At 27.9% G+C, this 25,145-nt stretch overlaps 1 protein-coding gene across 7 annotated transcripts in view; it reads left to right on the top strand.

Moving 5' to 3' along the window:
• LOC107455104 (protein split ends) overlaps positions 1-25,145 on the top strand; it is a 172,012-nt gene that overhangs the window by 41,066 nt on the left and 105,801 nt on the right. For 6 of the 7 annotated variants that reach the window (XM_016072547.3, XM_016072546.3, XM_071183450.1 and 3 more), the window contains exon 2: positions 13,056-13,322. Coding sequence is in view for 4 of the 7 variants with exons in the window: in XM_016072546.3 (XP_015928032.2) it covers positions 13,056-13,322 (267 nt within the window). In the remaining 3 variants the exon portion in view is untranslated. Of the gene's footprint in view, positions 1-13,055; positions 13,323-15,263; positions 15,702-25,145 lie in introns of those variants that run through there. The other variant, XM_043040196.2, reaches the window with a different exon arrangement.

A 25,145-nucleotide genomic window follows, 5' to 3' on the forward strand; every position in this document is an offset into this window, starting at 1 on the left:
AAGCCGTCCTCGGGGACGGGTAAAATTTCTGACTTTCTTCGAGCCCTGATATATATATATATATATATATATATATATATATACTAGAACATTAAGCAATTTTTCTGTAGATTTTATATTAAGCTTATTTCGTATAGCACGTGTTAGATTTACTGTCCGATATTTAAATTGTAAAAAAAGAAGAGGGGAGAGAGAATTGTATAAGTAAATCACTTGAAAGTATTGCACAAATAAATAAAAAAATTTTTTTTACCCATTGAACAAAACGAAAGAGTTAAATTACATTTCTATGCTACTTGTCTAATTTAATATCATTTGAAGCTAAATGTAGTCTTTAATATGTGCATTTACCAAGCTGTTAACTTCATTTCATTTTGTTAACTTCTCCCGCTTAGTTTTGTTTTATGTGCATATTTTTGCTAGTTCTCGATTAAGTTCGAATAGATTTATATTAACTCGATTGCTTTACTTGCGTATTTAAGGTAAATGTAACTTGTACTAAATAAAGAAGTGAAAGTCAAGCAGAAGGTAAAAAGTACTAGGAGTGCTATTTCATTATTAGTTTTCAGTTCGAAACTTTACTTATAAAGGGAGATTTTTTTTTTAAAATTCCATCAAACGTAATTTTTGTTATAAAAACTTTGAATCTAGGTTTCTCAAGGACTTTTGCCAATTATGTAAAGTGAATTTATAATTTCTACTACTTTACAAAATAAAAAATTTAAACTGTGTTATTATTAATCATAAAATTTTATTATTAATGTTAAAAAGTTCTTGTATTTTCTTTTCTTTTTTGTAATTTAAAAAAAAAAAAAAAACTGCCTAAAATTTCCAACGGGTAGTATTAGTATTAAAGACGTTTCTTGAGAAATAATATTTATATATATATCTTACTCATTTTTCGTTCAAAGGTATGTATTATTGTTGTTGGCTGCTGATGAGTTAATTTTTTTATTATAATATCCATTAATTATACATTAATATATAATTATACATTAATTTCTTTAAAATCTGACTTTTTGTTATAATATATAAATATATATATATTAATCTCTTTAAAATCTGGCTGCAGTGCATAAAATGAGCTGTGTATTGTAGGATTTGTGGTTTTTTCATAATTTATTAGTTTGAATTGATTATTTTCTTCCCATGCCCTTGTGTGTAGTTTTATTATATACTTTTTTCCTTTGAAGCAATATCCGTTTCGGTGCCTAAACCTGTTCTTAGAAATCGACTCGTCCCCTCTTGTCTTGGAGACAATAACAGAGTCACGCAAGGCAACACAATCATGCAGTCCGTTTTGCTTCCATGCAAACAAAGGACAAGAGAAGGGAGGGTGGAAAAAAAAGTTATTTCTACAGGAAATCGTAACATCACAGTCTGCTTTATTATTTTCCTTCTCCTTTCAAATAGAAATCAAATTTTACTCATGTTTTGCTTATCATATTATTGTAGAGAAACGGATTAATTGAGAATTTCACTAAAATTTGAAATAAATATTTGAAATATAAACATAAAAAATATAGAAGTATCATCAAGTTTTAAACAAACTAAGTTCCACGCGATCAAATTTTATTTAAGGACACGTAATCAGGTAAGTTGTTGAAGTTCAGAAACTGGTATTAATGCTTCTTCAACACCACCTGATGGGAAAATATACATGAATTTAAGAAAGTTTTTATAACTAACAGATCGCTGACTCTAGCAGATCTTGGCGTCATTTTCTAAAAATGTATGTTAGTTAAACGGGATTGGATTAGTCATTCGGAATTCACAATTTGTTGTGGGGGGGGGGTGTTAGGTGAAAATTGGAAATTATAATGTTTTGGATATTCAAGTAGTTACATTATTATTAAATTTTCTTAATGTAGGTTAAAAAATACTTCTTTTCTAAAAGTTCTTCGAAGCGATAAAATTCTTAATTATTTTTCCAAAATTGCGTTCACTTAAAATTGATGATTTATTTAATATTTGGTTTATTTTACGACTTGCTATAGTATTTGAATTGCTGTTACATGAGGAAAACCTTTGTTGAACGTAGGTCCTGACTGATCGTTAAGACACGGTACCCAGTTGATCTCCGAAGTCAAGTATCACTAACTACGGCCAGTGTGCGGGTGGGGAACCACTTTGATCAGCCTGCGATGAGACCGAGGGTGGGCGGTATTGGAAATCGATGTTCGATCAAAAAGATCGACTTCGCTCGCAGGTCGTCGTGCTACCAAAGCGGGGGTGCCATCTCCTCTGCTGAGGATCAAAATTGTAATCGCTTGTCTTCGGATCATCCTCAGGGATGTTTCCCAGACAGTCGGCAATAGCACATTGTGCAGCTCTAGTGCTACGTAAATGAACTACAACAACTATGCCCTATGAACGTAAAAATTTTTCTCACAAAGTTATTAATAAATTTACTAAAATCTTCTTTGTTAATTTATATTTTTGCCTTTTACAAATGCAATTCGATCAAATTATGTTTCTTTTTTAATAAAAAATAAATTTTAATTTATTGAAATCGTTAAAATTGTTTAATTAAACATCAGTCTTAAAACTTAAAATTTTCCAGTATAGTATAGCGCACATCCATTTTGGGCCAATCCAACTAATCAAACACGCTTTAGTACTGCAATAAGATCGCGCCAAAAAAGATCCCTCTATTTACAATTCTGCTTTCATATTTTGTACCCAGCAACTAAACTAAACTTATTACTAAAATATGTTAAATCATTCTTGGAATATTCTGGTAGGTGTAAATTCTTTTAAATTCGCTACTCGCTTTATAGATTTCGTTTTGTGTTTTTTCTTCCTTATTTTCTGTTTTTTACTTGATATGTTTTATTTCGTATGTATTTTTTACTTAATGTGTTCCATTTTCGTTTCAATTTTTTTTAGCACTCCTCACATTATTGCATTAATATATTTTGCTTTGGCTATATTTACATAATATTAGAAAGCGCTTCTTTTTGCGAATATAATAGTGCTAGCTGGTGAAGAGATTATATATTTTCATTATTCTGTTTTCCGACTGTAAATTATATATATATATATAAATAATAGCAAAACTGGAATATGTAATAATGCTAGTAACGTAACAAAGATGGTATCTGAAAAATGTTACCGCGTTTTTTAAAAATTTATTGTTTATTTGTGTAAAAGAAGTACATAAAATATGTTTCTACACAAAATCTGAAACTCTAGAGGATTGTTTGATTCTATTTGGGTTAAAAATTAATATTTTCAGTAAGTTTTAAATTAGTTAATTCCATTCCTCAATTAATCTTTCACCTAATTTTCTCATTGTACTAATTTAAACTTAATATTAAAAGTTCTTCTAAATTTTGTTCCATTTATTTTTAACGTAACTGGATACTATTTCTTTTGTAGAATTTTAAATACACTCACTTGAATGCGATAGTTACTATCGTATTAAAATACTCTTATTTATCAGCTTTATGATAAAATATCATAGTGTAATTCTTAACTGGATGTTATTAACAATTCTACTTTATTTGTTACTTTTGAATATCAAGTTTTTTGGAATAATAAATTAAGCTTTTTTGTTTATTATTTGTCTTTTAAACACTCACTTGAATGCGATAGTGACTATCGTATTCTATACTGTTATTTTTAGCTTTTCGGTAAATTGTCTTTGTGGAATTCGTAACTGGATGTTATTAACACTCTCAATTTTGTTACTTTTAAATTTAAAGTTATTATTTAATGTTAGTTTTTTGTCTATTTATTTTATTAATGGTTATTTTTCTTGTCAGACTTCTAATGCAGCAAAATTTTGTTATTTAATATTAAGAAAGCTGAATCTGATATAGCTTTAGTTATAAATACATTCCGTGCCACTTTTCTTTCTTTAGGCTATAGCCATCCGTCTATCCAACCATCCATTATATCCCATTGATCGGACCTGCATGTGCAATTTGAATAAAGTGGTAAAAAAGAAAATTGATGGGTTGGGCAAATGGCTTGCGCAGGCTTGACTAGGCGGGGTTTAGAACATCGACATGCATTCCCATTGGTGGAAGTAGCGGAGATAAACAGAGGCCCAGCGAGGGCAATGATCAACTGATTCTCTCTCCAGCGAGCGCATGATTTGTAGAGGTGACCTTTACGATACCAGGCAAGACTGCTCGATATTTATCATTTGCCTGCATTGCAACCCGGAGTGAGCTAACGATCTAATGCACGCAATAGCTAGAAAAGAATTTTCTTTGTGCTTTTTACAGCTTTCTTTTTTATTCTCTTTTATTCTGTTCTTTTATTTATTCAGAATTACTGCTATAGGGTTTGGGGTGATGGAGGGGCAGGAAAGTGACACGTTGCAAAATTATCGACCCCAACAAATGTGTTTGATTTTCCTAAAAGCTTTTGTTCTATTCCGCTGGCTGTGCAGTTTTGCGTTTTATAAATGACCTTATAGCAAAACTAAATTGTTTTGATTACAGTTATTAATAGTTAGGCTAAAAAAGTTTTAACTTTTAATTTGTTTTCTCAATTTATTAAAATCTTTTTTTATTTATATCGGTAATTCTCACTATGAATAAGTTAAGGCAAAAATTTTTTTAACTTCATAAAAATCACGTATCCTTTAAAGTGAGAGCCTAACCAATACTTGCCTCGTATTTACCCGGATTCCAAAGCAACATTTTATCTGTTCCAAGCTTGACACTACTTTGTTTATTTACCTATTTTAATTTTTTTTCTTCATTTAAATGTGATTCCTGTTAATTTTTCAGCTAATTCACGAGTGATTATAAGTAATAAAACCAAAGATTAGAAGTTTTTAATCGTATCTTTTTTAAGATTTTCATTATTATATGAAAGATATATATGATAATTAAATGACATTGTAAGTTTGAATGGCATTTCAGCTTTTGGAAGAAAACAAATACTGTACTTGTGCTTTTCGTAGATAAATTGTAGTAAACGGAGTCTCATCTTTTTTGCTTATTTTATTTCATAAATAATGATGGCTTGAAACAGCTACAGATAACTTTATCAACTTTCAATGTAGATTCTGTTTAAGAATTTTAATTCATTAATGTTTTTGCTGAGTACGTCTTTTTTTCGTGTATTTATTTGTGAAATTCATCAATGTAATGTTATTTTTTCATCATTAAGATTTTTTTTTTCTTAGTAGATCAATTGGTAAAATTTAATAGAGAAATTAAATAGGGTGGTTGTTAGAATTTTGCAGGGTTGCAAAAAAACTCGGGTTTTTCTAGAAAACCCCAACCCGGGTGGGTTTTATTGGGCTTTTCTGGGTTTTCATGTTTTAATGGGGGCTTTTCTAAAGAGGGCATGGATAAGTTCCCTATTTTAAAAAAGCTTATTTTAATATTAATAATTAAGTTTCTAAATTGTTTTCTAAATTGACTTAACATATAGGTAATTTAGTTTCTGAAAACGTTTTTATCAGTGTTTACCTTTCTTCTGATTGCGGCTTCAATTGTTTTATGAAATTTTGCCCAGCTACTTGAAATGCATATACCAGATTTGGCTTGAATGGTGTTTAAAAGAACAAAAACAAAAAATTGCTTCGTTTTTAGTTTGTTTTTGGTAGTTCGATTACAAAATCGTGGTTATTCAAAAAAATATTTATTGATAAAATGTATATATATTTATGCTCAACTCTTTTCTTGACAAGATTTTTTTTCTTAGTTGTTGTGGTAGCTAAAATGAGATGTCGATAAGTTTTATATATAGAACCGCCACTTTTTTTTCATCAATTGTTGCATGAACTCGTTTTACTATCCCTGCTTAGTGAAAGCTTATACTTGACATGCAGATATAACTGTCAGCCTCTTGTTAGTTTTTTCCGGAGTATTACAAAAAGAATGATTCAAACATTAGTTGTTTTTTTTTACCCTTTTGATTATTACCTCAGCTCCCCAAAAATCCATATGCTAAAAAGAATTTTTGCTTTGAATTCAAAGACATTTAGCTGTACATACTTAATGATTAATATCTATGCAGACTTTTTGTTCAATATTGCAAAAGAGAAAAGATATTAATCTTCTTACTTCACTTGCAAATGGTGAGTTCATGGTATAAAAAAAAGTATGGATAAGTTTATTTTCCTAGGAAAAGGTTTCAAATCTAAAATAAAAAAGTTATTTTGAATACAGCATAAATTTTTAATGTTATCTGTCTGATATCAAAGGCTAGGATTTGTCATGCGACGTTTTTCCCAAAGAGCTTATTTTTGCCAGTAAATGTGAGATAATAGCTGAGAGGAGAAAGTTGTGGTATTTCATTCGAAGAAACCAGTCTGCACAGCGATGCTTGCGGCATATCAGGTTATTCGAGTTGTAAAAACAGTTCAAGGTACAACATACTAATCATTAGATTTGCGATTCTCGCCCTGTCTTCGCTTCCTGAGTTTTTGAACGCTAGCCAAGACGTTGCGTTGAGTTAAATTTTTTTTCTTCTTTCTAATATTGCTTTCCCCACTTATGATGGGAAATTTTCTATTTTCAACATACATAAGTTGGATGTTAAAAAATAATCCATTTTTCATAGTTTCATTCGTTTGATTTTTTTTAAACTTAAGATTATTTTACAACATATTTTACAATAATTTCAATGTGTTATTATATTAAAACGAGTTCTTCAAAAAATAATAATAAACAGAAAGCTAACAATTTAAAGCTAAATAACTATTAATCAAGCTAACTAGTTTTAGTTTAGGCTGATTTTCGAAAAATCTGTTGTCCTATAAAAAGCGTTTTTATTTTTGTAAAAATATACTAATTCTTTAATAACTAATGCGCGTTTAAAACATTCATTACTTTGGTCAATTAGTAAGTTATCAGTGATTGTTCGGTTAAAGCAGTGTTTCCCATAGTGTGGTACGCGTACCCCCAGAGGTACGGGACTAGGCAATTTTTTTTATAGTAAAAGATACTTTCATTTTTTTTATTAGTGGTACACAGCGTTATGAGAAATTTAGAAACTGTACACTAAAGTCATAAGTTTGGGAAACACTGGGTTAAAGGGTTGTCCATCTTTCATTGTTATCCTCGATTCTAAATTAGAAAATGGCAAAATATGGTTGGTCAGTATGAAGAAAAATGAGTTTTGTGTAAATATAAGGCACTTGTGATGTAATTTTTAAAATTTTGTAAAATTACTTCAGCGTTGTATTGCTTTTGAAACGATAAAAATATGCAAAAGTTGGAATTTTTCAGTGATTTTAATGATTTTCATCTTGACTAGAAAATCTAGCCAGATTCGTAAATTTTTAAACGGTTTAATTTTTTTATAATTTTTTTTTTCCGTTTTAAATTTAAACAATTTCTTTCATCAAATATATATACTCATTTATTATCAAAATAAAAGTTTTGATATGGGTTGGAAGAGACTCGAACTATGACTAATTTTTATTTTAATTGGTTAGAAAGCTTGAAAGAAAGGACACCGTTTAAGGCTACAGTGGACCTTCAAAAAAAAATTTTTTTTTCTCTTTAAAAGTGAATTTTTTTCTTCTTCCAACATGTATCTTAGCTAACTAATTATATTCTGAAAGTTTAGAAAAAAAATTTTCAGCCATTTTTGAAAAATTCAATTTTTTTAAAAACAATTTAATAATTTTTAAAATGCTCCCAACGTCTTTTATTTTGAATTTTTTAATTTCTGTTTTTAGTTTTGACTTTAATNATATATTAATCTGTTTTGATTTAAGAATAAAATGATAAGCAAAATTGCAAAGTCAGTTTAAAAAATCATGTAAATAAAGATATTTTGAGCATGTAATTATTAATTTTATATTAATCTGTTTTGATTTAAGAATAAAATGATAAGCAAAATTGCAAAGTCAGTTTAAAAAATCATGTAAATAAAGATATTTTGAGCATGTAATTATTAATTATATATTAATTTGTTTTGATTTCGTTAAAGCAATAAAGCATATCGTTGAAAGAACTAAAATTCATTACCTCGTAATTTGAATTTGTTCTTATATCTTTTCATTCTACTATTTTTAATGATATATTCCACTGAGTTCTCTCTAGGAATAAAAAAGGGCAGAGTGCTTCCTCACAGAAACGGTCACTTAGAGTTTTGAAAGGACACTCACCGTAAAAATTTATCAAAATGTGTAATATCATGTAATAACTGAATTTGATCCTCAACAATTTCAAGTTACAGTTTTATACTATTTTAGATATATATTTCAATAGATAATTTTAACTCATTATCTAAATAAGAGAAAAATTTGTAGTTTATAAATAATAATTGGGTATACTATAGCCTACGTCACAGATCGTGTTATTCCTACTAAATTTAACTAGTAAACAGCATTTTCTGCGAACCTGATTTCTAGCAACAAATAAAAGCATCAAACGAAGTGTCTTGTTTATAAGTCGCTACTCGCCAGGTTGGAATTGTATTAGTCTAGTTCCTTTGGAAATAATTTATATTGTTGTTTTACCGAAGTTTATGAATTTAGTAAACATATTTAAACCTCAGTTTATTAATTAAACTAAAAGGTAAATGTTATTCCTAGTAAGTGGAAGTAGTTATGCTTTTTTCATATTATACCCAATTAGAAGAATGCATGCTTAGAGACTATCTCTGTGCATACATTTTTTTTAAAAGTAAACCAAGAAAAAAAATGTTTGAGGAACAACTTATAGGATTTTTTTTCTAGAATTTAAATTGAATATTATTAGAAAAACAATAAACGGTGAAATTTTTTTTAAAAGAAGGTATTTATTTTGAATCACTTAAAAAAATATATTAATGTGTCCCCTCTAAAAAAAAAAGGGAAACTTATAAAAATTTAATCAGTTGAGAATATACTTAGCATAGTAACATATTTGTAATAGTAATCAGAATGAAACCTATAAACACAGATAATTGTGTGTAATTATTATGTTAACAGTTAATTAATGTTTCTTAAAAATGGAATATGAATAAAACGGCAGTGTTTTTAAGGGATGGCGGAGTTATAGGGATCATAGGGGTGGCAGGAGAAGCCGCCTTTCCTAAAATGCTTAGGGAGAACACTGATTCCATTAGAAAATGCAATAATGAATATTAAATAAGGTCTCTTTATCAGAACTTTTTCGGTTAACGGGTAATATCACCTCTTGAAAATTTTGTAAAATGTCACCTAATATTATAATTCGGATTTTCAAATATTTTTTTCATGAAATTAAGACGCAAGCTCAGTCGTACTCACGAAATAGTTGAAAATGATCCTGTATGAATGAGGGAAATTAGTTTTTCCTTGTTTATATTAATAGTTGTTGCTAATGTTGATACACTTCTTTAATTAAATCATATATTATTGTTAATTTTTTTTTCTTTAAATAGAAAATAATAATTTGAACTGAAGTGAATTATAACTGATAATTGGTTGATTGTAATGAAAATATTTTAGGGTAATAGGCATAATAAATAACTGAAAATTTTTTTGACTGAGTTTTTTAGCATGCTTCTGTTTTAAATATCATTTTCATATTATCTTTAAAAAAAAATTACATCCCTTGATAAACCTGGGAACTTGATCGAATTTAAATCTCAGATATTATTAAATCACTCCCTTTGTCCTTGAGAACGCCCATTTCTGTCCTTTTGTCTGTTGCTGTGAGTGATATGATTTATCGCCTAGGCTATCTAATATTATTCTGAAAACTTGTTGCGTGAGACCATCTGATAGGATTTGGTAGCGAGCGTAATTGTAATGGTATTCGTCGGGATTACGATGTTTGCTTAATGTTTCTTGCAGACCCTGAATAAATTCTGCTAGAAGTTAGCATCATCCATTGCTAGTAAATGTTTTATTAGAGACGTGATAATTAGAATTGTTTGAAGTGCTATGTATTATGTCTTGCCTGGCACGTTAATCAATTTTGCTATGTAACTTTTATGATAAGAATTGACAATTTTTCATCTGAAAGTCTATTAATAATTTAGTTTTCATTGAAAGTAATTTTCAACTCTATGAAATCAATTTTGTCGCACGTACTGTTTGTATTTCTTTAAAACAGATCCTTCAAAATAGAATCTCTCTCTACCAGGGTCAAGTCTGATGGTTATGCCTCCTCAAGCTGTTAAAAGAGAGAGTAAAGTAACAGAAAGCTGAATAAAACTACATATGTAATTTTAATTACGATAAGTTGTAATTAAAACGAAGACGCAAAAACCAATCTTATTAAAAATACTCGCGTAATGAAATAATTAAAACATTATTATTTATTTATTATTATTATTTTGCAATATTTATTTGTTTTCTAATTCTGTTCAACTTCGTCTATTTAAATGCCCTTAAAGTTTTCTGCAATTTTCAGATTTCCTTGTTATAAATTGTTTTGTTTAGCAGTACACAGAATTGTAATATTTTACAATATTACTATAAATTTTAAATAACAGAATTCATACATTATTAAATTTTAAATTATTTAAAATTTAATAATAATTGTAAAATATTTTGGTTATTAAAATAATGAACAGAAGGCGTGTTTTAACTGATCACGTTTAGTCTGATTGTTTTCTTTTTCTTTAAATTTTGTTGAAATGTCTGTTTTAATTGTTGCGTACAACAACCGTTTAAATTTCTCTATCGTTTGATCTCTGAGATTTTACGCGAAATGTTGATGAGAGAATACTACACTTCTAATCTAAATATACGTAATAGGGTTTAAAATAAATTTAACTTTTGCAATAAAAAATGTGAATAATGCATTTTTTAATATAAATCTGCAACAAAGCTTAAAATTGATGATTTCCAATTTTTTACATATAATTATGCAGTAAATAAAAAGAGTGTTTTGTTGAGGGAAAATTGCCTTATTTAACGAAAATATTGTCTTAATTTTCTGAAAAGACCTGCTCAAGGTAGAGATTTTATTAAATTCAATGACAGAAAAAATTGCGCTATAATTATAATTAAATGGAGGTTTTCACTATAATTTATTTATACTCAACAACTAGATAAATGTAATAAAATTGTTAAATAAGTTGTTGAAAATCAGTAATTTCCGTTGTTTTTTTTCTTCAAATTTTCTTTTTCATAATTTCCCCCCTCAGTTTTAGGAAATTACTTACTATTTAAGTTAGTAAACTTTGCATTTAATGTGTAAGAGACGTAAGTGAAACGCATCAATTTTTTGTTTTTTGATCGATTTATTTTTTATATGATTGCTTTGCTTAAAATACTTGTAACAAAAAATTTTTTTTTCCTTAAATTTTTATCGCTGCAATTTAGACATTTTTAGAACAGTTCCATCAACTCAACTACTGATAAAATAAATAGTATTACAAGAACGAGTTTCTATGTTACACTCAGTACTGCTAAATAAATTTTAAAATGTTAAAATTTTTTTTTTTTTATGAATCTTAACACTTTACCCAAGTGACAAGAAATACCTTGGCTACATATAATTTAAATGCCCTATCACAGTTTAACTTCTAAACATGAAACTTAACTGCCTGTAATATATGAAAATTTACATAATATTGCAAATGTATTACATTTGCTCTTAATTGTAACGCAAAGCTGTGAACGTGTCACAACTCACCTGTTGATATTTAGTCCCGGTTTCTTACACAAGGATTCTTTTTGAGATGCAAAAGTCTTATGAGGTTTAACCCAGATCCTTGTCAATACCTTCTAAAAGAGAAAGCCTCCTTACCTCCTATAAAAAGTGAACTTATTTATGCATTTTTTTAACTTATAGAGGAAAGCTAATTAGGACAAGTAAAATTGAGGTAGTAGCAAATGTGCATCTAAAAATTTCCGTTGGAAAAATTGGTTTTTCTCACTTTCTTGTCAACTACCAGACATTAATTGCACTAAAAGTCTTTAATGAGCAAACTGATTTCCTTTTTAAGTAGTCTCAGCAGCCTACATATAGAGCAAGTTGCTCAGGCTCTCTTTTCTCGATGTCCTTGTCTGTGCTAAATCCCGTACATAAACTAAACATAGAAAAGCTTTGAACAGGACTGTTAAAATCTTTCTATTTTTTAATGGTTGCGTGCGAAGCTTTGACAAACCTGAATAATTTTTTAAATTTAGAAATCAATTAAAAAGAACATTAAAATAATAGTTTGAAACACCCTTCAATTATACGATAGTGCCGTGGTGTCTCTAAATTAAAGTGCTGACCTTTCCAAAGTCGTCACCATATTGGGGCCCCTATGACGTAGAAATACCTGAAACTAATATAGTAAGGAAGCTTTCTTCTCAAGATAAAATATAAACATTGTGATGGGAAAAAAAGGGGGGGGGGAGTGTTATTGAACTGACGGGACACTACTTGTAACTTTTTTCTTTTAAAGATGACCCATATTGTGTGTCTTAGAGTGACGTTTATCACAATTTCCTCTAAATTCTTTAGTCTGGATGTGGTAAGGCCTGGTTTCTTAGCCTGTCGTCCTAAACGTCGGCGTCAGCTGGAANTTGTCCTAAGAAACCAGACCTGTAGCTATTGATACGCCACGTCGACTCTTAACACTATACAAAAACATTGAATGGTTTTTAATTGCTGTTGCTCTACTAATTCTCAACCAGAATTGAATTTTGTATCGCGTAAAAGGTTTGTTTTTGGCTTAATTAACAACTTAAATGCATGTTTCATATTTTTTTCTGATTCAATTTAATATAAAGTGTGTTTTACTAAAAAGTATCTACTTCAATGTAATTTTAAGTTACTTGGAGCATTATTTCATATTGCCATCCGTTGCGTAGTTTCCATCGTTCAATCATGTTAGTTTTACGGGTTAAATTCATCCTTTGGAGATTCTGAGTTTCTGAAGTGTGAATATCATACGAATGTTCAAAGTATATAACCTTGAAATATGCAACCTTGAAAATATATGACCGACAAAATAGTTATTTACTTCTATGTAAAGGTGTGAAGTTGATGTGTCCAGTTTCGATGTATTGTGAGAAATCGTTGCTTTTGTTCTTTTTCTTTTCTTTCTGGTAGATTCCAACGTTACTGTTACTATATGGGGCAGCGCTTTTTTTCTTGTCGTGAATGGGTCTATGCACTTTAGTTGTGTTTAAATATTTAAATGGCCTTATAATTTTGTTTCAGGTATGGTAAAGTGCAGAGTGTAAAAATTCTACCTAAAAAAGAAGAAGAAAGTGGATCTTGCGCAACGGTTGCATTCATTGACATTAAGTCCGCTTCTAAAGCGCACAATGCGGACAACAAAATTGATGACAGAACTTTAAAAACTGATTACTACGAACCTCCAGCCTCAAGTACAGCTTCATCTGCAATTTATATCCACGAAAGAGATGACGCTTTAGTGCGACCGGCGCAAGCGCCCTATACTGCCGGTCGCACACCACGATATGGGTAAGTGATTAGTTACGTAATTTTGTTTATCTATGTTATTGGCATTCTAGATGATGAACCAGTAATAGTGTCATTCACCTAAACATTGCTGTGGAAATTGTTCATTTTATTACTGCAGCAACGTTGAATTATTTAAGGGGAAATTTATTTAAGTTTACAGTTTTTAAATTATATTGAGCTGCATAGGTACCAGATATTTGATTATCCTTGTTATTTCTGCCATCTTCCTTTTTTGGCTGATTTATAATTTTTGACTTTGTAATTCATATAAATTAAATCATTCAATAAATAATTTCAGTGGTTCGATCGTTTTGAGAAGTTTTTTCAATCGACATTTTTTTTTCTCGGTCAGTCATGAATTTTATATTTAACACATTCTTTGCCTACTCTGAAAACTTGAACATGAAAAGCGAGGGCTAATTTAATTTCATAATTAAAAGAAGAAAAAAAAAGCACTTGAATCTGAACTTATAAGACCAAGCAATTTTAAAAGTTAAAACGAAATAAAACAATATCCCCTAGTTTTCAACGATAAATTAGCCTCACTTGTATAATTCTCATCTACAAACATATTATAGTAGATCGAAAGTAATTGTAGAAATAAAAAAAAAGGTATAGGTGAATTTAAAATAATTATCTACCGAATGATTTCGACTTGAAACATTATATTTTTATGACTAAAGTAGATTGTATTTTTATAGTTATTAACGAAATAAGGTAAAATGACAGTAGTATTTTAAGAGCAACATTTCATATTCAAATGATATTCTTTTAAAATTATTGTATCTTGTTAAAATTTACCAGTTATATAAGCATAAATTTCTCTCATATATCACATTATAATCATTTTTTAAAATTAAAAACAATAAATACCTTTAGTGAATACAAATTTAGGTTTTAAAACTTACATGCTTTCAAAAGCGTTTTGGGAGAAAAAAATTATCCTCACATTTGTTAAGTATTAATAATCATTATTAATTCAGCAAGGTTAATGTACCACTTATTTATAGTAACTATTTCATATTCAACTATTTCCAAAACAAATAAATGATTTCAGGTAAAATACAAATAATTGACTTTAGGTTTATATTTTGCTTTAACATTTAGCTCTATTAACATAACATAATAATATTTGAAATTAAATTAATGAAGTATTGTTTATTTATCGATTTACATAGACTTAATAAATTTAATAGTCGATAAATTAGTTATTAAAGTTTAATTGATTAACAAATTAATTGATTTTTAATATTTTTGCATCACGTAGCACACAATTTGAACGATTCATATCAATATTTTGATTAAATCGACTCCCCACCATATCAATATTATTTATTAGTGGCATTGAATGTGTTAAACTGATTATTCTGTTAAAAATTTAATTAAATAGATAACTATGAAGTTGCATATCGAATTTGGTACGTTTTTATTTTTATCACGTGAAGTATATTATGAGAAAATTTGCAATTTTGGCCATTTCTGTAATATAAATAGTTTTTTGTTTCATTTATTGTATTAATTTGTTAGTTTCGTTTAAGATTTCACTTATGCTTGTTTCGTTTTTATTTCGTTCCGGCTCTTATCTATATCTCATGCTAATACATCACAGTCGATTCGATGAATTCATTTAACTTCGTTAAAAATAAGTAATTGGTAAAAGTAAGATTTTGCTTTTAGTTTAATGTCATATTTTAGTTTTAGAAATTTTTTCTATTAATAATTTGAGAATTTTTTGGACTTATTAATATCAGTACACGAGTTAACTACCTTTTTTTTTATTAAAGAAATAAAAAATAATAATTAAGGGTGAGATCTAGATACGAGCCCAGTTTTCTTTTGTTTTATATTTTGTTTAAACATTAATTTTTACTATTTTTTTTATTTTAGTTCTGAATTCTCAATTTATGTTTAATGTTGTAGAAAATGATTTTTTTAGGATTATACGTTTTATTCTTTTTGATTGTTGTGGATTTAGTTACCGTGCAACGGATTTTCCACGAATCGCCAAAAAGGCGTCAATAAATGTTTATCATCTGGTGGATTACGCGATTTTGTGTTTCTAGAATGCGTTTAAAGTGACATTCTGCGTGTGCATAACCGGGATTTTATTTCTTTGGATATATGTGTTCATACCCATAGGATATACCAGTGGATATTTCTCATTTTGGATTACCTGCCTTTCCCTTGGATTACCAGTGTGATTAAAAATATACGCGCGTGTGTTTCCGATACTGTGGATTACGTATATTTCGCTTTTTGGATGTACCATTTCCTCTCCCTTGGATATCCTTACACTACTTACTGCCTCGGATTTCAAGCATTTTTAACAGGTAACCGTGGATTTATTTCTGTTCGGATTTTAGAAGACAGCAACTGTGAGTAAGTTGAATTTTATTTTTAAAAATAAATTTAAAATGTATTGTCTCTGTTCTCATTCCTTATACTGTCACATATTTATTAGATTTGTAGATTTTTACAATTGTTGACTGGATTTGAATGAACAATGGAAATACAATATATTTACAGGATAAGTATTCAAATATGTAACCTATTTGTTTTTAAAGAATTCTAAAAAGCATATAATCTAAAAGACCATGTTTTCAACAAAATTCTAAATAAATGATAATTTATTTAAAAAAATGATATATTACTAATGAAATAAATGAAAAATTATAAGTTTTTGACTTTTAATAGGGATTTGTTTTACAGGGAGTTTACATGATAAGCATTCATGTATCCCTTATATTGATTTATTTTTAAAGAATTCTGAAATATGTGTGCTTTAAAATATTTTTAATAATATAACTAAATGAAGTTGCTACTATAAAGTTATTGAAGAAATCTACTTTTACGAAACAGCTTAAAAAAACGATATAATAATTAAGCGAAAACAATAGAAAATGACTCATTATTTAATTTTATGATTGGGCAAATTTATTAAGAAAATTATTTTTCTTTTCTTTTTTAATTCCTGCAAAAATGGTATATTCATATATTATGTGAATATTAATATTTTATGATATTTTCACTCACATTAATTCGATTTTTATTAATATCAATTTGGCAAGCTGATATAGAAGTATACTGTTAAGAAATGACTGACTTTTTGTTATTCTTTTTAAGGAAATAAAACTTGTTAATAAAAGGAATTAAAAATTCTATAAAATGATTTTAAGCAATCATTCTGATAAGTTTTCTGTTTTCAAGTAAGAATAAAATAACTTGATTTAAGTCTTGTTTTCTTTTTTCTTTTTAACTCACATACAAATAGTATAAAACAAGGCCGGAACGAAGGTTTATTTTAAGTTTTAACTACCGTTCCTAATAGAAATAATTGTTCTGTGAGCGAAAATTTTTTTTATGTTAAACATATTTAATTTATCATTTAACTGCCTTATCTACTTTTCTTTTTCGTGTCATGTAGTGTTCTGATCTCTGTTCACTGCAACAGGTTAGGCTATTTCGTAATTCGTTCCGTTTGCTTCTGTTAAAAAATTTTCGTTAACTTTTATTGAAAGTGGACAAAAGGGGAATTTTTTTTATATTTTATCTTTTTAATCGGAAGTAGGCCACCTCTGGTTGGTTGGACCTTTTCTTGCCATTTATAGTGGATTTCGCTCCCATCAAAGGGCAATGAACTCCGAAACGTGAACCGCGTGCACGAGACTTGCTCTGTTACTTTGGTATCATGGCGATTTTCTTTTGCTTGCCTTCATTATTTTCTTTTCTTAGATGAACTTGTTTTTTCAGTTTTGGTTCAGAAGAGACGACCAATTAAATTACTCATTGCTACTTCTACAACGTTGTTTCATAACTTGTATTTTAGGGGTCCTCAAATGTGATTGGATTGACAGAGGGTCAGTTCAAGCTCTAGGGCTAATAGAAGATCAATTAGTAGCCAAGATCACCTTCATTTTTATGTTATTGAAGTTATTTGAGTCGTAATTTTACAAAATAAGCGTACGTACAACAGAAATTTTATGTGAGTTTAGGTTTAAAGTGTTAGTACTCAGAAAAGAAAATGGAAAGATGAGACGTCAAACGAGGCTAATATTTAACTTAAATTATGGATTATTAAATAATGCAAGGCTCCCCCCCCCTTTTTTTTTTTTTTTTTTAATAGCTGTGTTAAGACATTCATTAATGTTCTTATCCCAAAATAGGTCGGCAAAACAATTACAAAATAGCAACAAAAGAAAAAGAGGGAAAGATCGGATTTTTAGATTTAATTTTAATGGTTTGAAGCTTACTTTAAAAATGCAAATTAATTTGAAGGGATGATATTCTAAGTTACAAAATCAGATACAAATTCGTTCTGTAAATAAACATACTTTCTTTTCGCTGAATTTAAATTCTTAACCCTGAATTATTATTTTTTAGGGGGGGGCGGTAATAAAATTCCGATAGTTCAGGCAAAGAGTAAATAAAGTTAACCCCATAATGTTAATTTTGCTCTAAGCTTATTTTGTTAAAGCTCAGGCACTTTTTTAGCATTTTTGCGTACAATTATGAAATTTGTTTGTCCAGTTACAACTCCAAGTAAAAAAGTTTTATTAATTATTTTTTATTGATTTATTTAATAATTATTGAATAAATTTTAATTGTAAATTATACACATTTTTACATCATTTCAAAGTACTTTTAAATCAAAAAATACAAAATTTGAACGATGATATCGGTCGAATAGTTCTCGAGAAATTTTAAAGGTGCGTAATTTTTTTAAGCGCAGTTTTCTTAATCTTCCAATTATTTTTTGCTGTTTTTTAATATAATTATAAAAATTATTTTATACATGATTTATCTTTGGCAAACGAATTATATAATTGGGGCAAAAACGTAAGAGAAGAATTTTGATATATTTCGAATTACAGAAACAATAATAAATCATCTCTTTTTTAGTTAACTATATTACAAATGTTTTTTCAATACAATTTTAGTTTTTTATTATTTTGGTATATATATATCAGGGGTCTGTCCAGACATTTTGTGAAAGGTCCGTTTTTCGTGAAATTGTGAAAAAATTACATTCTTTCAACCAGGGTCCGCTTTTATGAATTTGTGCAAATAGGGTCCGGTTATTGCAAAACACTTTTTCAAGGAGTTTTTAAATTGTAAATAGATACAAGATTATGCTCGGCACTGTAAAATTATAATTTAAAAAAATGAAATTTTCAAAAATAAACAGCAATTGCTGCTTCTAAACTAGAGATGCAACATACAAATATTTGGTATTTAGCCTATACTGCTGAACGCAGAATATTCATTTCGGACGAATAATGGAAGAATCGTCTGCCGAAGACAAAACTTAATTCGTTTACATCCATCTTTCTTGTTTTCTGCCCTGGAAAGGGTTTATTCGATTAACAAAATAATAATGAAGATAAACAAATTTGTGAAGGGTCCGATTAAAAGAAAAATCATTTTGTGAAGGGTCCGTTTTTATGAAAAGATATTTTGTGAAGGGTCCCTTAACGGACCCAAATTTCTTCTAAACAGACCCCTGTATATAACTTATGTGAAAGACAAGGTGGTGCATTTCCGTGCTTCCTGGAAACGTTTTCAAAAGATAAACTATCTCATTTTTTAAAATCTTAATTAATCCTTTAATGTTTTTTCACCTAGTTATTGTAATAAAAGTAGCATTAGTATGTATAATATTTTAAAACAAATCATAAAGAAGAATATTTTCTATCGGGTCCAAACAACGTTGATTATGCGCTGAGATTTTTTTTATGAAGTAAAAGTCACAATGATTAAAATGGAGTAAATTAATAAATTGTTTCTTTCACAGATTAGAATCTGCCTTCGCGCCGGTAATAATTATTTATACATTATTATTATTTTGAATTTTTTTTTTTCATTGTGAAGATTCTTTCCTATGCCATTTGTGCGTTTATGTATCAGAAAAAAGATCTATAAACTTTATTGTAATGTTATTTTGTATTTCCTATCTGAAACTTAATGACTCGATTATTTTATTCCAGAGCGTTCATTAAAATGAATGTAATGTCAAATTATTATTTTTTTTAATGTTCCTTTTTAAATCTTAACACAGGGAAATTAAACACGAGTTAAAATATGTTTTTCTACATACTTTAATTTTCATTTACCTATATTTTAATATGTTAGTAGGTATAATTATTTACGAAAGTATTTAAATTTTGTTTTCTACAGTTGCGAATTTAACTTTCAATTGTCTGTTAATTTTAATTTGTTTAATATTTAAAACATTGATAGGAAATGTTTCAAGATCGTTACATTTATTTACCGTTTATTTGAAAATCTAGGGGAAGGAATACTGCTATGGTAGAAATACTAATCACTTTTAAAATGTTGCGTAAGTTTTAAGTATGGTAATATAACATTTAAAAAGTTTTATAGAATGTAATATTTAGAAAAAAATGCGAGATCAACTTTTAATTAAAGTTAATTCTTATTTATTTTGTATTAGTTAATAAATTTGTCAACAGTCGAAAGACATGGGTTGTAATTAAAATATAGTATGTTACAGTATTAATCGCATATAAAAAAAATTATTAGAATTTTTTTTTGTCTGAAATTTATTATCACTAAAAATGCATAGAGTAATAAAATCAAGTTAGAGAATATTATTGCTCTGTTATATTAGAGCCGCAAATTTAAGTTAGTTTCATAAAAAATCTTGAATGTGCATAGAAAAATCCACACTTGGGTGTCGTCTTCCTCTTTCTATTTAAATATACCATTTCCAACATCTAGACTGCCAAATTGCACGGTTGAGAGAAACTCCGCCATTGCTTCTCATCTTTCTTGCTTGTGGTCCCCCTTGAGGCGATAAGCAAGGAGGAAAGTGAGCTAGTTCATTTTTCTTCTCGGGTAAGGAGGCAAAAACGGAGGGGCTGCTAATTGTTGCAACTTTTCCAAGGATTCTTTCGTATTTATTAATTGTTAACCATTTGCCCTAGAACTTCCAATATATTTTAAGCAAAAGACAATTGTTATTAAATATTATTTACGTAAATGAATGCACATTATAACTTCGTTTAGTGATAAATACTCCTATTTTGTAAAAGATTAGTCTGTAATTTTAATATTTTTTTCTAAAAGATTCTATATAACTTGTGTCTTAAGTCAGCTCTCGTCATAAGTTTAATAACTTTATTTTGTTGAATTATTAGAATTTGTGAAACTTTCTTGTAGTTATGAATAGGTTAATTTACAGCAACTAGTGAACAATTTTTTCGAAAAGGGTTTTTCAAACTTATTTTGAGTTAAATTCCTTTAAAAAAATTATTAGCAAAAATTATTTTAAATTATTCGTATTGTATAAGACTTTATTAGTTAAAAACAAAAATAAACGTATATAAATAAAAATAATCAATTTTCTTAACTTACACAATAATTAAAAAGTTATTGGAAAATTCATGATGCTCTAGGCTTTATTTTTTTTTCTTCAGTATTCTTATTGTATTACTAAAAGTTCGTTTTTAAATATATTCCTTTATTTATGTTTCGTATTAACTATAAAATAAAAATTTTATTTCTTGAAAAACGTTAAGTATATATCCCAGAGTAATCTTTTCATTATAGTATGCTTGATTCTTTAATAAATCAATATAGAAAAAGAGAAGTTCAGAATGTGTGTTTAGTCTTTATTAGTTGACTTCTAAATCGCTAAATTTGTGCCAAAAATGTGAGACTTAATGTGAAAGTAGTCGTAATAATCAGGCAATTTTTATTTTAGCTATAGTTAACAAATTTTTTTAAAAAAAAGATTCTAATTTTCGGAACTTATTCATGGCCTTTTTAATTACAAAATTTTAGTTATAGTTAATAAAAATTCGCCATTATTTATTATAAATAATGACAAATTTAGATAATTTTCATGATAACTTAATAAATAAAATTATTATAACGAACAGGAAATAATAACATTATTCAGTATAAGTTGAATTCCGAAGGATAGTGGATCAGACAGTATTGTGAGAAGAAGTCGTTTTTTCTAAACATGAATAATCTATTTTAAATGGATTGTCGAAGAAAAAATAAAATAAATATATCTAAGCCAGACTTCTGTAAAGAAGCCCTACCTGCTCAAACACCTTTTTGGACCCCAGCAGGATGCCAGTAAAAAAAATTTTTTTTTTACCTAGTCGAAGGTGACCTTGAGTCTCATCGTTTAGGATTTTCACAAGGGTTATGCCCCTCCTTTCTGAGGTCGTCATTTATAATTTGTTTGGCAGAGTAGCGCATGTGTTGATCTATTTTGTAACTTTGCCAAGATGGAATTTTTCAATATTTTATTGCATACCTCGATTATTCTAAATACTTATTACATAAGAAATTATCCTTCCTTATTAATATTATTTTTTTAGGCCTTTAAGATTAGAAACAAAATTAATATGAAGAAGTGGTATGTGTTTGATTAGTACGTTTTTGTCATACAAATTTTTCTTTAAAGAAAATCCGTTTAAAAATAGAGATGTTAAAAGATTTTACTAGTCAGATTATGCGAAATATTTATTAAGAGTAACTTTTTTTCATATAAATATAATTTTTTTATTAGGGATTTAAGATTAATTTAAAAATAATGTGTAGCTGTATATTATTGATTTTCTGATACAAAATTTTAAGTAAAACCGTAATTTTCCTTTCATATAATTTCATCTTTGTTATATTTATTTTGTCTCTTAAACTTTTTATAGCTAGTTTTATTTTATACTAGGAATGCATTTAAACATATTGTATTTAAGTTATTAGTTTAATTGCAACTTTGGATGATATTCAGGGGGAAAAAAGCAGTTCAATTTGTTGTCAGTTATCTTCAGTGAATCTTTCATTTGGTACTTAAAATGCTTAGCACTTTTCAAAATATGTCTTAATAAAGATACACGCTATTGAATTTTATGTTATAATTCGAAGTTAATAAAAATATTCGTCAAATATTATAAATAAGTTTGTAAAATAAAATAAAAATGTAATCTGCTCTTATGACTTTAGTAAATTCTTTTTACTTCGAAATTATCAATTTCACCACAAGGCATTTTTGTGCACATCATGAACTGAATGTTTATTTATTTTTGTGACAGTTTTTTAAGTTTTCTTAACAAGCTGTTGAAATTGTAGTGTTAAAACGTTGCCAGAATTAGCTAAGAAATACGTTTACGTTAACATTATTTGCCCATAAAAATTTCTTATCACAAAATCCACCAAATACTGTTAATATTATTATACCAGTCCACCTATGATATTTATTAACTGGACGGACTTGTTTTCTGCCAAGAAATTAAACGATATTTTGTTTTCCTTTACTTTGGCCTTGATCTCGTTTTTTGAGGAAAACAAATCGAACTGTTGAAATTATGCAAGAGGAAAGAAAATTCTTGTACCAGTTGCGTCCTTCTCGAACTCGTTTCATACAAAAATGAATAGTTGTCCAATTCGCTACTGCATTTGTTTTCTTTTAATTAATATTTTTTGTTCCGTAAATTAAAATTTTTAAGTGGGACGTTGTATGTTTTTGCAAGAGATTAAAATGTATAAGGCATTTACTCAAGAATAGGAATTTATTATTGTTTTCTTTCTGTAATCTGATTTAGTTTGGTAATAAAATAAAACTGTTATTTATTTCATGAAGAAATACACTTTCAATAACATAATAAATAAATAACATAATAATAATTACTATTTTTCGCCTAGCAAGTTAAAACTTTTAAATGGAACGTTTTTTGTTTTGTAAGAGACTGGAATTTGTTTTCGATATAGTACCTTTTCTGTAGAGATATCAAATCTCAAAAGATTTAGTTAATGTTAAAGGGAAAATTGATTAAAGGATGTTAATAAATTTAAAAATTTTTGAGAAGTTTCAAATATTCTCTTTATTTAAAACAAACTTCTTAGTAAAAAAAAAAAAGTGAAAATCATTAAGGTGTAAAAAGTGAAAATCATTAAGGTGTAAACTACTCAAAACATTTTTTTAAAAAAATAGTAAAAATATTTTTCTGTTAATAAAAAAAACATCTAGTAAATATTTCGTCATAACAGGCTGTTCAAATACTACATCATAAGTACATTATTGGTAATTTTGGCCTGACGTCAAAAATAAACAAATCAAATTCTCTCATGCCTACGTAAGCAAGATTCAACACTCCAATTGTTTTTTGCTTTAAGTATAACTGTAGAAATCTCATTTTAGGATTATATTCAAATAAAACCTTTGAATATAACAAAATTTATGTTTTCATTTTATAAAATTTTGAGTAGAATATTGTTTAGGAATCTTTTCTCTTTTTCTTCTGTGGTCAAAACATGAACTTTCAACTTAAATGAATTTTTTTACAAGTGAACTTCTTCCCCATTTCATTTCTTTTTGCATTAAATAAAATTTGAATGTAAACTGAATTTACTGTAACTACTGTAGTAGCTACTTTTTTTTGTAGTTAGTAGTGTAGTGCGCTGCTTTTAAAAAAATGTAATGTAGTAAGCTGGGCGATTTAAAAAAAAAGAGAAAACTATTTTGTAGCGATTCCTGCCAACTAGTACTTTTAAAGTTAGTTAAGTCAAGAAATAAGTTTAAAACGCAAGTAATTCTTCGAATCTGATTGATCCGTCAATGGACAATCTTCGCATGCCAGTGTGGCCAAGCTTTGATTAGAGTTGCATTTAAATTGGCCATTACGAATACTAGCCAATTTGTCACTTTGCCTCACCTTCAAAAGCGAATGGGCACTCATAAAATACTGATGCTATTTCAATAGAAGGGAATATATAATTTTCAATGCACTGTATTTCTTGAAGTAAATAAAAAAGCAATTATCACTAATTTTTTGGTATTAATAATCTCTTTGCAATTTTTAAAGTAAACATCCGTTCTTGAGAAAGGCATAGAAATTTGAAGTTTAAAAGAAAAATTTCGTAAAAATGGCTAAAAATAACAAAATGGCTAAAATATGAATATATATTTCTTAATAATTCTTCTTGTTTAAGTAAGCCAATTGTTTTTATTCAAGAACTTGCTTTAAACATGGGTGTAAATAAAATTCCCCCCGCAAAGTTCTCCTAAAAATAGTGACTACATTTCAGAAGTAGTTTGTAGTCACTACATTTAAAAAAAAAATAGTTGTAGCTGTAGTTAATTACAAAAATAATGTAATTTTTCTGACCACTGGACATATGTTAATCAGTGACATTTTTTCCGGAAAATTGTTTCAAAAAATAGTCTCGTATTTAGTGAAAAATTATTAAAATAAAATGAAATTACATTTTCTCTCTATATTAAAAAAGCCTAAGCATCGCTGCTTTGAGTGCTCAATTTAACGTTTTTATTTTTTATTTTACTGCACTGAAACTACTAGGCTTAGAAACTTAAAATAACGTAGGTGTGTAGAAAAATGTACAAGTATGATGAAATAAATAAAAAAGAAAACATTTGATGAGTAGTTTGAGAATTAGTAACTGCAGAACATGATAATCTATCTACAGATTGCAAACAGTTTAAAAATTTGACGTGTTGAAAGATCCTTATTTGTTAATGAACTGAACGCCATTTTTTTTCCAACTTGTTATTAGTTTATTAAAAGGTATTGCGAATTTAAATGCTTTAATCAAGAATTTTCCCCCCCCCCCCTTTTTTTTTTTAAATCTCAATAACAAGCATAGTCAATTTTTTTTTTTATCTTAGCAAGTATAGTCATAGCTCAAAAACAATTAGACTTATAACCTTGCGACTACGGTTGGAATGAGGCAAAAAAAAAATAATAAATAAATAAATCAATAATTATTTCGCGAATCTAATGTTTATTTTATAGTATTAAAACATCATGTTGATCGAGCAGTTGACGAAAT

This window comes from Parasteatoda tepidariorum, chromosome 1, assembly GCF_043381705.1.
Source record: "Parasteatoda tepidariorum isolate YZ-2023 chromosome 1, CAS_Ptep_4.0, whole genome shotgun sequence".
NCBI lineage: Eukaryota > Metazoa > Arthropoda > Arachnida > Araneae > Theridiidae > Parasteatoda > Parasteatoda tepidariorum.